Source organism: Sarcophilus harrisii, chromosome 4, assembly GCF_902635505.1.
Source record: "Sarcophilus harrisii chromosome 4, mSarHar1.11, whole genome shotgun sequence".
Classification (NCBI taxonomy): domain Eukaryota; kingdom Metazoa; phylum Chordata; class Mammalia; order Dasyuromorphia; family Dasyuridae; genus Sarcophilus; species Sarcophilus harrisii.
Window position 1 is genome coordinate 127,487,458 of NC_045429.1, and position 15,425 is coordinate 127,502,882.

Consider the following 15,425-nt stretch of genomic DNA (forward strand, 5'->3'; position numbering starts at 1 on the left):
ATACTCTAACTCTAAGCAGGCTAGAGATGATGAGAACCTACACCAGAGAATAGAGAGAAAGAGACATATACAAGCGATACTGTGGCCTTGGCAACAGAGGAAACATGGCTGTGGAGTGAGGGAGTTGTAAAAGAGGGTATGTGGAATTGAAAAAGACAATTACTTGGCAAAACGATTGACTGGAAATTAAAAGATGGGGGAAATCTTGACAGTAAGGAGATTTGGGGAAAGATAAAAGATGAGCTCAGTTGAATTTGATATGTCTAGGACGTATTCAAAATATGCAATAGGCAGTTGGAAAGATATGGTAAGCAAAAAGGTTAAGAGCTAGAGATATAAACTTAAGAACCATCAGCACAAGAATATAACTGAATCCATGTGAGCTAATAAGATCATCAAAATACACAGAGAGAAGATAAAAAGTTCTAGTGTAGACCTGTGGGGAACACCCTGGGTAAGCATTACCTGAACATTGAAGGAGAATAAGAAGGAGCAAAGTATTGTCTATATACAATACAGAAGAATACAATATTGTCATAAAAACCTAGAGAAGAACATATCAAGAAGAGCATAATAGGAGAGAACAAGAAGGATGAGGATTGAGAAATCACCTTTGATTTAGCAATTACAAGATTACTGGTAACTTTGAAGATAATTGAATGAGGATGGAATTAAGAAGAGAATAAGAGAATAGAAATTGGAGAAAACTATTGTAGAAGATCTTTTCAACAATATTATAAACACAAAGAGAGAATAGATGAAGGATTTTTGAAGTTGAGGGAACCGTGAGCAGAAAGTAGAGAAACATACCATAAAGGAGACTGAAGGTAAATTAAAGAACAAGGATAATAGAGTGGTCCATCTATTGGAGAAAATGGGAGTTTGCCCTGCCAAAGAGAAAAACTACCTCTTAGTGTGAACGTGAAGAGGCAGAAGGCATATGGGTGATGAGAAAGGAAGAAAAGGAGGGAAGGGGGAAGACAAGTTTTTAAGAGATTATTGTGCTTAGTCATTTAGGGGAGTATAAAGATTAGAATGCTGCAATGAGAGCCCTATTAAAGTTATGTAGTGGGTCTAAGCAGCATATTTGTGATTTTCTCCATTTTCAGTTAATACTTACATAGGAGTGAAGGCAATGATTCAAGGCTGAAGTTTGACATAACAAGATATCAGTAAAGGGCTTAAGAGGACAAGCCAATATATAGCTGAACTGGTTCACAAAGGGGCAAGACTGGGAAGTACAGGGACAAGGAGAATGGCATGAGAAAGAACTAGATGGCTAAGGTAGGGTGGGGGGTTGAAGAGTTGCAATATGCAAGAATAAGTGAAATAACAATTCACTGTGATTAGTTAAAGGATTGTCTTTAACATGACAGTCACTTATTTGCAAATCAAGGGTATGGCCCTGTCTGTGGATATTTGATTTGGGGTTCAGGTTTTTCTCCCTTTTCTACTTTCATTCAATAATCTTTCCTTCTTTGAGAATCACTGAATTACCAACCACTCAAATAAAATTAAGCTTCTTAATGGAGTCTTTTTAGTATTTTGTGGAGATCACTGAAAATAACTGAAGAAATGCCATTTCTCTCCTATCCTTGCAAATAGGCTAGTCTAGAGCATGAAGAGAAAGTGATTCTCTGAAGAAAGAGGCCAATTAGGAGACTGGTGCTTGATGGAATGATGTCAACGACCCTGTTAAAAGGGAGAGAGGAGAATCACATGACTCTGATCATCTATGTACAGGAAGTCTAACTTAGCAGAATGTTCTCTCTCTGATCTCTTATGAGCAAGAAAAAGGCAACCTAGAACATCAGATACAAGTAGGAAATAATCCTCGATCTTAGATTTAAGAGAGAACACCATAGAAATAAAAGAGCAACTGAAGAAAATGAAGACATAAAATGTGGAACAGATTATGTGGGGCAGTAACATAGAAGGGGTGGGAGAGCAGAGAAAGAAATGTACCTGTCTTCAAATATTTCTAAGGCTTTCATACATCCCAAAACAGAAATTAAGAAGGTGGGAGGTCATAATAAAAGCACGAGAATACAGAGAAACAAATTTCAGTTTGATGTTAAGTAAAAATATTCCTGATAATTAAAGCTGTCCAAAAGAAATTAAGTGGCTAACAGGTTCCCCATTAAAGAAAGTACTCAAGTAAGTGGCTATCTACCTACCAACATTTTGGTAAGTGGTAATTCCTATTCAGTTCTAAGTTAGAAGCCATGACTTCTGAGATCTCTTCCAATTAAGATTCTGTGTAGTCTTCTATTAATCAGTCTTTCTCTTGTCTCTAAATAACACTTAATGATGAATGGCAAGTTACTAGCAAGGATCGAATATACCTAACAAGATATGCTAATACATTTCCCTGGATTTTTTTTTAGAACTTAAATAAAGTGGGGTGTGTGTGTGTGTGTGTGTGTGTGTGTGTGTGTCCATCTACAAAGATACTACAGATAGTTAGTATAGATCTAGGATGAAAAACAGCAGAAAATCAATCAAATGCAAGAAAAGAGTCAGCAAGAAAACAAATACTTATTGTTCAACATAGGAGCAACAAACAATTCAAACTAGAGGCTACCACCCAAGAATGCAAATTCGACCTTATAGGAAAAATGCAACAACTAGAGGGCAGGGCTTGGAATCCAGAACACCTATATTGAAACATTTACTAGCTGCGTGATCCTAAGCAAATAGCAATCTCTAATTCCGTTTCTTCAACTGTAGCACCACCTACCTCTCACAGGATTATTGTGAAGTTCACATGAGATAATATATGTAAAGCATTTAGTTTAGCACAGTACCTGGTACACACTAGATAAATGCTTGATTTCTTCCTAATTATCTATCTAGAGATATGAGATTCATTCAACAATCCAAAAAGAAGTAGATTAAAGAAAAGAAGGCAGAGGAGATAATCCAAGAAAAGAGAAAGCACAACATAGAAAATCTGGGTGATAGGTGATGAAGACAGAAAAAATTATGCCATCAGAATTATCAAAGAATCTTAATTCAATCCAATAACTACTATTTATTATCTTGTTCTACATGTGGGAGGGACAAAGAAAAAAATTAAAATGGCTCTCTCCTTCACAATTCAATTTTCTTGGAGATAGGAAGAAAGAGGAAAAAAAGCACACATAAATAAGTAAATCTCAAATACATACATATTAAATTACAAGTACAGGTAGGAGAGAAAGGAAAAAAAATGGGGAAACAAAAGAGAAAGTGTATTTACAAAACTTCTCAGTAAAGGCTTTAAATGCCAAATAGATAAGTTTGCATTTTCTATACAGTAGGGAGCTACAGAAGTGTATCCTTTCCCAGACTCTATACCAAGTGTTCTATTCACTGTCACTTACATTGAACAGAGTAAGCACTCAATAAAAGTAGACTGCCTTAAGAGTATTACATGTATTTTCAATAAATCTCTTATTAATGAAATATAATTTATACAAGCATGTATTAAGGGTATCATATTTAACAAAACAGGATTTTCTTCTAAATAAACCTAATCAAACTTCAGGAAAAGAATTATATCCAACTGTTATTTAATTTAATGTCATTATTTTAAAAGAAAAACAGAAAACATAGTTAATCCTGAGCTTTTTAACAACTACCAAATTTCTCAAGACAGGTAAAAGATGAAATCACAAAGTACCAAGTTATTGGGAGTACTGCTATTATTGTTTGTTGATAATTTAAAGACGGAAAGGTATATAATTTAGCATGACAAATCAGGAGATCTTTGTTAGAATCCAAATTCTGCCACTTGTTATATGTAATTATGGGCAAATTAGTAGTCCCGCTAAGCTTTATTTCACTCTTCTATAAAAAAATGTTCATTGTGGCTCTACCTAGCTTAAAGGGATGCTTGAAAGGAAAGCATTTCAGGTTTTGTCAGACTCAAAGCACCATATGAATGAGGATCACTTTCTAAAAATTAAATGCTTCTATGACTTCTTTAACATATACAATCATCTACAGGTTGGGTTTGAAAAAACATATTTGTAAATAGGATATTTGAAATTTGAGGTATATTTTCCCCATAGAAATATTCTAAATTACAGTTATGATCCTAGGCTAGCTCACAAAAAACTTATTCAAAACATAATAACCTAGTAGTACCTAAAAGAACCTAATTACCAAAAATATCAACAAGAAAATGTTCTTTCAGTACTCCAACTTGGAAAGAAATAAACTTCTCTCCCTGCTTTATGCCTCAACTAAGCCCAATTGCGGATTCATTTTGTTGGGGTACGGATGAGACAAACTAAGAGTGAGGAGGTACAAGAGAAGGAAATAAAAAATCCATGAACTTACTATCTCTTGGGTGAATATTCTCCAAAGACAGTGGGGTTCTTTTTTCAATGTTATCACTTGTTACTTTTTTTTTTTAAACTATTATACTATTTCTTCCACATTTCTATCCTTAAAATTAATGCACAATTTTTGCTTTCTGTCCCATATTGTCCACAATGGGACTGTTAAAAAAACACAAGGAGAAACAAAGATTCTGTATTTATAGAATAGAAACTTACAGGTTCCCTCTTCCCTTAATATCTCCCTCCATATTATCCCAGGAAATTAAGTTTTTGCATTGAAAGCTTTATATGTTGGGCATATTTTCCTTAGGAATAAAGAATCTCTGAGCAATAAGGACAATATAACCAAATATAGGTTTTACAAAATTTTATAGAGTCCAGAATAATGAGTGATAACAAATAGAGGATCAGCACATGAGTCACGAAGACCTAAGTTCTAGTCCTGCCCCCTGAAATATACTAGCTATGTGATAATGGGTCACTCAATCTCTCACTAGCTAAACAAAGTTTCTAAATGTATAAATTACAGATAAATGAATCTTTTCTGACCTGCACCAATATCATTTCTACACCAAGAGGTCTCTATACCAATTAAAATAGACCCCCAATAATTCTCATTCGCATGAATAGTATAGGTAGACTGCAACACTAGTTTTTAACACCAAATCAAAAAAGTATTTTCTGTTGGATACAGCTCTCCATACAAGTTAGCAGTATGAAAGAGAATTATCCATTTTTTTGTTTAATGCTGTGTTGCTCCAGGACGGTAGTGAGAACAATTTAGACCATGACAACAAGCAAATTCTGTTAAAGTAGGAATTCTATAACAGCAAGTGGTATCTTACAGCCAACATTAAGTTCAGGGAAATCTTTCACCAAAACAAGACCCATCCTGACTCTGATTTAGTAATTTATATTGCCTTAGGCAAAGAGCTAGTATTAAGGACAGATTTCTAACCCAATTCAATTTAAAAGGCATATAAACAATGTCTATTAGAAATATGGAAAACTGAAAAGGAAGACTTGAGTTTAACACTGATCCTTAACAATAAAAATATGTTCCAGACAATTCTCAGATGAAGAAATTAAAATTATTTCTAGCCACATGAAAATATGCTCCAAGTCATTATTAATCAGAGAAATGCAAATTAAGACAACTCTGAGATATTACCACACACCTGTCAGATTGGCTAGAATGACAGGAAAAGATAATATGGAATTTTGGAGGGGATGTGGGAAAACGGGGACACTGATACATTGTTGATGGAATTGTGAACACATCCAGCCATTCTGGAGAGGAATTTGGAACTATGCCCAAAAAGTTATCAAACTGTGCACATACCCTTTGATCCAGCAGTGTTAGTACTGGGCTTATATTCCAAAGAGATATTAAAGGAGGAGAAAGGGACCTGTATATGCCAAAATGTTTGTGGCAGCCCTGTTTGTAGTGGCTAGAAGCTGGAAAATGAATGGATGCTCATCAATATGGCTGAGTAAATTGTGATATATGAATGTTATGGAATATTATTGTTCTGTAAGAAATGACCAGCAGGATGAATACAGAGAGGCTTAAGAGAGATTTACATGAACTGATGCTAAGTGAAATGAGAAGAACCAGGAGATCATTATATACCTCAACAATGATACTGTATGAGGATGTATTCTGATGGAAGTGGATGTCTTCAACAAAGAGAAGATCTAACTCAGTTTCAATTGATCAATGATGGACAGAAGCAGCTACACCCAAAGAAAGTACACTGGGAAATGAATGTAAACTGTTTGCATCTTTGTTTTTCCTCCCGGGTTATTTTTACCTTCTGAATCCAATTCTCCCTGAGCAACAAGAGAACTGTTTGGTTCTGCACACATATATTGTATCTAAGATATACTGTAACCTCTTTAACATATATAGGACTGCTTGCTATCTGGGGGAGAGGAGGGGGTGGAGGGAGGGAGGGGAAAAATCAGAACAGAAGTGAGTGCAAGGGATAATGTTGTAAAAAATTACTGACATGGGTTCTGGCAAAAAAATTTTTTTTTAATTAAAAAAAAAAAAAGTATGTTCCTCACCAAGTGTCTATTTAATATCTTCGTACTATCTATAAAACCCCAGCTTCTTAAATTATGGTTCACTTCCCCATCATAACTGAATGTGGAGGTTGTGGCATTATGATTTTTTTAATCAATAAAAGTATGATTTGTATTTTATATACTTATATACTTGGCGGTTATGTAAAAATTTCTCAGGGAATAAGTGGGTTACAAGTGGAAAATTTCAGAAACCTGAAAGCTTTAGCTATAGCTCTAGACTATAATAACTTATTAATAACTTTAGTAACTCTCAGCCCATAAGCCGCAGAGAGGTAACAGTCTACACTGATAGAAGTTTCTTCATCCCAGAGTTCCTTTTATCAATAAAATGAAAGATCTGGTTCCTAATGTTCTTTATTAGGCAGGAGGTATTATGTTAGGTACTGTACAACAAACAAAATGAAAAAGTTTTTGCCTCAAAGAACTCAAATTAAACTGGGGGATATACTATGTAAATAACTCAATGTAAAAATAATGATGTGAAAAGGAGCTGGGACTAATAGGAACAAAGAGGCCTCAGCTAAGAGATGGCCTATTAATTGAACCCTGAAGCAAGTTAAATGGTTTTTGCCTGGAGAATCTGTTTTAAAAAAAAATGGCAAATAGGAAATGCAATGCTGACTTATGGAAATAACAGGTGACTTTGAGGATAGGTACCAGAACAGAGAAAAAAATGAGACAACTGTTTGAGTAAAACATCTTTTTGGTTTGTTTTCTTTTGTCTTATGTAACTAAAATTGTCTTTTATGGTATCCTCAATTGTGTGGTTGAGTATGAATTCCTCACCTATTAAGGATTGTAAAAGACATACTCTCCATATCTAATTTCTTCGAAGTAGGTTCCCTGACAATTCAGATTGTTTTACCCTTTCTAAATGTCTCCCCAAGGCAGAACTACAAAGTTACTGGAATGTATAGGGTATGAAGAGAAGAAAGGTATAAAATGTGAGAACAGTAATATAGGGCTAGGACATGAAAAGAGACTGAAATGTCAAAAAGAAAATTTATATTTAATCTTAGAGAGCTATAGTTTAGGGAGGTCAAAGAAGGGAAAGAAGGAGGTTAACAAATAGACCTACATTATAGAAAATCACTCGGGCAGCTAAGTGAAGAATGAAATGAATTGAAGTGGTATAAGACTTTAAAACAAGGAGTCACTTATTAAGACATTGCACCTGTCCAGGCAAAGAGATGATCAAGACCTGAACTAGGGCATATAAGTAAAAAAATATATACAATATAATAATAAAAGGAAAGAAAGGAAGGAGGGAAAGAGGAAAGGGAGGAAGGGAGAAGTGATGGAGAGAGGAAGGGAGGAAAGCAATTTTTTTTTTTAAAGACAACATATGAAATGCATGGATATATGTAGAAACAAGGGGGGAAAACCCACCTAAATTTATTTCATGTGATAAGATTAACCTAAAAGTATTTGATTATGATCCCTGAGTGTGACCAAGAATACAATAAAGAATAAAATGAAGAAAAAGGCAAACCACTTCAGTATCTTTGCCAAAAATCCAAATGGGGTCATGAAGAATTGAACATGAATGAAATGACTGAACAAAAATCATCAAGAAGAGAGTGTAGATTTATGTGTTTGCAAAATATGTGTTCCTAAGTCAAGGAATATATATACTACTTGAATATATATACATAAACCTCAAGTACAATAATTTCGATGCCATTGATGCTTTAAATACTTTAAACGACATGGCAGGTGATAAGAAATAACACATGGACACAGCTAGGTGCAAAGGAAAACTTCAGATAGCAAATTCTAAGTTTAAGTGTCTTTCTAAGTAAACAACTATATCAGTTATCAGTTATTTCTCTGTATTGATGAGGATATTACATGATAAAATCTAAATATGTAAAAATACTAGCAAATTTCATTTTTAATTTGGAAAAATAACAGTACAACTAACTGAAGTAATTTTCAAATGAAATATGTGAACAAATACTTTTTTGCTAAATTCCTAGAATAACTAGAAATAACATTTTTCCTTCCTAGAGATCTATTCAGATATGCTCTACATCTACAATATATGTTAACTTTGTTTTCCTAATATAACCCTCTGTGGGCTAAAAAATGGCAATTTATTTTTAACAACTGCAAATAGTACAGAAAAAAATGTTATTTGAAGTTTCTATAAATTACAATGAACCATAAATGTTAAATTGTAAAGAAGCATAATCACTGATGTAGGCAAAGTGGCACAGTGGATAGAGGCTCATTTTCCTCAGATCAACTGCTCTTAATCACTTATTAGATATCTGGGTGACCCTTGGCAAGTCAGTTAGCCCATTTTGCATCTGTTTTCTCACGTATAAAATGAAAAAAAAAAAGGCAAACCACTCCAGTATCTTTGCCAAAAACCCAAATGGGGTCATGAAGAATTGAACATGAGTGAAATGACTGAACAAAAATCACTTATGTGGGTATTCTCTCACTGCACAGTTTTTTGCTGTATGAAAATTTTCTCCCTATTCTTTAGTCAACATAGGAAAATTAAAGAATTGGGCAGGAGGGTAAAGAAGAGAACTTCCTTCTAAATTGAATTAATACAAGGTCTTTAATAAAAACTTCCCAAAGAGGTAAAATATCAAACAAATTGTAATATGTGTTTGTAATAATCATTCCAATTCTTCTTATCTATGAACATAGTCTTATATAATCAATCAACAATAATGCAGAAGTATCCTGCAACTTCATTAAATAATATTTCAAAGGGTTGAATTAAAAATATTCATTCTGAAATTCAAAAACGTGTACTTATAGAAACAGAGGAAGAACTCTGCTGTAAGTTAGTCCCAAATAATCAAAACTAAAAAAGAAAACAAAACAAAAAACCCTATCTCCCTAGTAGATTATTCTACTAAGAAACAGGCAGTAAAAGAAACAGCTAAGAAAAAGAAAAGCCTTGCGAGAACAAATCTTAGTAAATTTAAAGAATAACCAATAAAAAAGTTGTGTCCAATTTTTCATGCACAATAGTGTGCATGAATCACTATGATCTGCCATGTGAATTGTTTAAAATATTTTCCTGATCTCTGTTTAAGCTCCCTACTTATATGGACAATGCATTGCTTTTAGTACAGAACTGTAAATCATAAAAGTGTATACGTATCCATTATTTATTTCGATTTATTAAGAAATAGCCAATTATTGAGTACTTTGCTCAGAGTCACACAGCTAGTGTCTTAAGGCTGGATTTTGAACTCAGGTGTTGCTGACTCCTGGCTCAAAGCTCTCCAAAGTACCACCTGCACAACTGCTAGGAATACCGAAAAGCCAAAAGTAGGCACAGCTCAAGGCAGACAATGTGCAAATAGCTATGTGAAAATATAATCTACAGCTCTATTATGTTAAATGTCCAACTGTATCTATGCCTTCCACTAAGGTTTTAGCACAATATCTCACTGTACAAGAATGGTCCTTCAAGCGATGACAAACTGAAAAGGTTTTAAGTAAATAAATATGCAGAGATAGTCAGTGTTGCTCTTATGTAAGGACAAGTATGGTTAAGTTCAGAAAGAATCTTCACCTAAGAATTAACAATAAAAATAATATTTCTTCATCACAATAATGAGCAATAAATGTATTGCAAATTGTGTCTTAAGGGAGTACCCCACAGATATCATGGATTCTTTAAAGAACTTAATATTAAACCTATGCACTGTGCATTAAATATGCTTCTAATAACAAAGTTTTTTGGGGAGGGGGGAGGAGGGGTTGTTTTGTTTTGTTTTTGGAAGCTCAGCAGTGAATCTGTATCAAATAATCTAACAACACTCTGAATTTTATTCATTCTAAAGGAAAATAGTTGAGAATTGTATAAAAAGATACCAAAATAGAAAAATAGCACCTTAAAAAGGAAATGAACATGTTACACAATGACAATGATTTGTCAGTCTTCAAATGTTTGGGGGAAAAGGGCATCTTTCATATCATAGAGTATATGTAAATGCTCAAGGACAGGGGTCCTCAAACTACGAACTGTAGGCCAGATGCGGCAGCCGAGGACAATTATCCCTCTCACCCATGGCTATGAAGTTTCTTTATTTAAAGGCCCACAAAACAAAGTTTTTGTTTTTACCATAGTCCAGCCCTCCAACAGTCTGAAGGACAGTGAACTGGCCCCCTATTTAAAAAATTTGAGGACCCCTGCTCAAGAACTTTGATTTCATCATTAGAATGAGCACATCTTCCACCAAGAAGTCCAAGAAGCATGACTCAATACTATTTTATAGCAATTTATAATCAAAATAGCTTTTTCAAGTTCTGCTCCATTTCATCATTATGATCTTTAAGTAACAATGGGTTCCTAAATGCTAAGTATATAGTAAGGAAGAATTTGAATAAAGTATTTAGCAATGGGATATTATATAAGAACCAGCTAGGCCAGATTTAGAGCAGGCCTTCTTCAGCTTCCTACCTATAACCCCTATTCACCTGAGAAATTTGCTTACAAACTCAGGTATATATCTATGCAAATCAATCGTTTTATAGTGAATTCTACATTCACTTAAATTCTACATGGGACAGCAAAGCAAGTGTTTAAGAAATTGAAATTTAGCTAATTCATATCCACTAAATTAACATCAAGATGAAGAAACCTTGTTCTGTGGTCACACCAATTCATGGATTAAACTATGACATGAAAGGACTATAAGAGTATTCATAATTAAAAAAAAAAGACATATTTCTTTTGAAATATAACTATGCATAATGATTTTTTTTTCCTAGAAAAGATTACCCACAAATTTGAAGATGTCCAGAAAGATAAGTTAGAATAGTGCCCTCTTTCCCGTCCTGTCCCCATTTTGAGCTGGGTCTTAAAGGACAGGATTTCAAAAGGTGGGATATTTATTCTAGATTTATGGTTCATCACTAAGAAAGGCTAAGTGTAGTGTTCTCTTCTTTTTTATAATATGATGGTTCTCTGTGGGAGCAGATTTCTTGGGGAGGTTTTCTGGAGGCAGCCTTAGTTTCGGTTCAAAGTAATCACTTCAAATGCAGCCAGCTGATAAAATCCAAACGTTTATTTTCTCCTTCCAAATCTTATCTCTTTCCTTGGGCCCAGTTAGTTTTCTTAGAGGCCTATCTCATTCCTTGGTTCCAAGAGCTCTTGCAGCTTGTCTTTTAGCTTTTCCAGCTTCTGCCTCTAGCTCAACTCCAACTCGTGGCTTCTCAATCTCCAACTGATGCTCCCCTCTCAATCTTTTCAACTGATGCCTCCACTCACTCCTGGCTCTCAATCTCCCAGAGTGCTCTTTGGCCCTGAGAGCTTCTTGCTTATATGCTGTACACTGAGTACACACCAATCATTATATCACTGGGAAACCATTATTTGTTGTAGGATTAAATCAATGCGAAACTGGATTTAACCATTGTCTCCTCAATTCCACTTAGTATCTTGTTTCAAATTCTGGCCCATAACATCTCCTTGTAGGATCAGATCAATCAAACCAAACCATGCTAAATTAGATAATTATTATCTCTATCAATTCTAATGACTTAATACTTTGTAAGGATTCCAACAGATAAGGAGGAGCTTGGTTAGAAGACAGGATAAAAAATCCTATACTATATACTAAATTAGACCATATAGATGGGTTGAAGTCAGATAACATAGAGGAATGGAATGCAGGACCAGTGAAATCTGTACTGTATTTGGCATCGGAAAACTTTGGTATTTTGAGGAGTGACATAACCACATTCATGACAACAGTTTGGTACAACAGAAAGACCACAGGCTTTGGAGTTAGGTGAACTGGATTCAAATTCAGATTACGCTATTTATTTTTGATATGATCTTAAGCATTTAATAGAGTAGAACTGTAGATGTGATTATTCTTTCTTTCTAAATGTTGGAACATTTGTCCTTTTCTAATCCTATGATATCTTCTCCTAAAAAAGACCACCAATGGCAGCTTGCCAATTACATCTGTCAATATTTTTAGTATCCCAGTATGTAATTCATCTGGGTCAAGTGACTTGAAGTCATTCTGACCACTTCTTATCTCATCTCCTTACCTATTTTAGGTATTAATTCCTTATTAACCATTTTTGTTTTCACTTTTTAGTCCAAAGATTATTTCCCTTGGCAGAGAAAACAGAAACAAGGAAAGAACCAAGTTGAGCAGTAGTGCTCTCTTTTCATGTCATTAGTTCCTATCCTCTAACTTCCCAGTAATAGTTCTATTCATTCTGATCTTCTTGACTTTAAAACTGCTTTAAAAATACTTGTTATTTTGCTTAGATTTCTTTGCTACCTTCACTCAATTCTGAATTTTTGTACTTGTGAAAATTGTGCCCTTAGAAGATTTATTTTTAATTACTTGCCTTTGCTTCCTAGATACAATAATCAAAATGCAAGAAAAATAAATGTGGAGATAAGAGGAAATATTCAATGAGATTGAAAGGTAAAGAATAACACACTTTTAAGACCTCAAAATAATTTTCTTCCCATTCACCTGAAAGTAAAGCTTTTAGTATCTCAATGAAAATTATGAAGTAAGAGAGACAAATAGTGGCTTCTATCTGGGTGATCATGTTTTATTTTGTTGTACAACTATGGGATATATGGGACATGAACACACACACATACACACACCCAAAGCTATTTAATTCTTCTCATGAAAAACTTGACAACAGAAGAATAATGTCTCAAACTCCAAACATTTTTGCATACACAATACATATTCCGATTAATTCTCCAGATTTGCAACTATAAACACAGCCACTAAAGTGATTATGAAGATAATGAAGATAACTAAACCTTCATTCAAATTTATTTAAAGATTATTTTCTTTGACTAATTGAAAGATAAAGGATAATCACTTCAAAATATTTTACCCTTTATTGACTAATTTTACTAAAGGCCTTACAAGAATATGCAATCAACTATTATTCATAAAAGGTCAAAATTAAGAAAGATAAAAAAAAATATATGAATGTGTGAGTATGTGTTTACCCACACCCATACAACACTCACTGTCATTCTTACTGACTCACTCTATATTTCCACCCCTTTTCAAAGACTTACCTTCTTTTTATCCCTCATTGACCCTTTTCCTCGGACCATTATTTTGCATCCTGTTTCTGCCTCCAGTTGTTTAGCTGTTAGTCCTCTGGGCCCAAGGATTCTTCCAACAAAGTTAAACTGGAATACAAAAATTTTTCATTTAAGCTTTTTGTTTTTCCATCTCATTCATAAAAATGCTATAAAGTCATGATTAAGAACAAAGCAAAATAACTTAAAAACCTTCTAATTCTTCCTTTTAGGCTATCGGAAAATTGAAAAGGTTGAGGAAATCATTTTTATCCTTGAAAAATCCCTTGAGTCCATGACTAAGATAACACAGATTCTACTGCATTTCTGTTATTTTCTTCAAAAAAGATCATTTTCTTCAAAGATCATTCTGTATCAAAGAAATTACAGATCTTTGTAATATTGACATTTTTTAATAGTTGACCATGGGGCAATCAGGCAATAGAAAATACAAATAGAAAATAGTACAAATTTCCTATGTCTGGAAGAAGCTGACATTCAGATTTGACACATGAGACTAAAATCCACAAAATAATTTATAAAACACTTAAGGGAGACTTCAAATACTTTACCACCAAGGTATAGGACAATAGTGTGTACAATAAATCACTGAGAAGTTATTGGGTAATAGTCAAAGAAGGCTTCATTGAAGATTATTCTTAAGGAAACAAAATTAGTAAAGTGATGCTGGAAATAATGTGAACAGGAGATAGAATGACAACATAAAATAAGGCAAGGGAATAGGAATAACTATCAAATGCAAAGCCACAAATGATCAATATGACTAAAACACACAATAGCAGAATTTATTCAAAATTACAGCTAATTTTTAAAGCTTAACCTTCTCCAAAAAGAAATATAAGCTGGTAAAAAGAGTGGAAGGAGCAACAGAAGAGGTCATTTATTTCACTATAAATGAGTTACAATGTCTCAGTTGGACCTTCACTCTAGCAAAATCTTTTTGCACTTCCTTACTACATTAGTTTTACTTACATATACCAGCAGCTATTTCAAAGTAGGGCATTAATTCTCTTAGCTCTACTCTCTCAGCTAAGAATGTGGACTCCTATAGTAAAACTGGAATCACTGCAGCTCCCATTTCACAGTAACTCACATCTCCTATTATCCTCGCCTTCTTTTTCATATGAAGAAGCATTCCTCTGCTTGCAACTTTGATTCTACCCCTCCACCTCACTGTAATTTTTTTACTCCTTTCTACCAAAGCGCTTCTTCTCTTCTGTCTAGAAATAGTTCCATGTCTCCCACATCCTCAAAATTAACCTCACTATTATGGCTAGCTATTTATTCTCTTTGTGGCTCTTCTCCCCTTCTGGGATAATTTCCTATCTTTCAATATTCCTTTTTTTTCTACTCAGAGGAGCTCTGAAACTTTTGGCAAGTTAACTTCTTTTCTTATTAAGTGAATTAGCTCTCTTGTTGACTGTGATCTCTTAAGTGCCAAATGTAATTGCTTTTCCTCAATCCTCATCTTTCTGAACCTGGACACTTCCTTATACTTTAATACTGTTTTCAAGATACCCTGGATCATCACCTATGTCTCTTGTCATTCCTTCTCAATCTCCTTTGCTGACTTCATTCAGATAACAATTATTAATAATGGGCTTTCTCGCAAAGATTCTGTACACGATCCTCTCTTTTTCTCCCTCAATACTGTCTTTATTTGGTGATCTCATCAGCTCCCTTGTGTTCAATGATCTATTTTTATCTATCTAGTCTTATTCCTCCTTAGCGCCAGTGTCCCATCACAATCTACTTTAAAAAAATTTTAGATGTGCCTGAGATTTCTCGAACTCAACAAATTCAAAACAGAAATCGTCCTATTTCCTCCCAAAACCTCTCCTCTTCTCAACTTCTATAATTATTGTTAGGGAATCACACCCTCTCAGTCCACACAAATTCTAATTCTTGATTCCTAAGCCAAATTTATTCTA

General features: G+C 34.1%; 1 protein-coding gene across 10 annotated transcripts in view; it reads right to left on the reverse strand.

The window, feature by feature from the left end:
- The window catches only part of QKI (QKI, KH domain containing RNA binding), a 173,905-nt gene that overhangs the window by 80,974 nt on the left and 77,506 nt on the right, over positions 1 to 15,425 (reverse strand). For all 10 annotated transcript variants that reach the window (XM_031937515.1, XM_031937518.1, XM_031937516.1 and 7 more), the window contains exon 3: positions 13,468 to 13,584. In XM_031937515.1, coding sequence (XP_031793375.1) covers positions 13,468 to 13,584 — 117 coding nt within the window. The remainder of the gene's footprint in view (positions 1 to 13,467; positions 13,585 to 15,425) is intronic.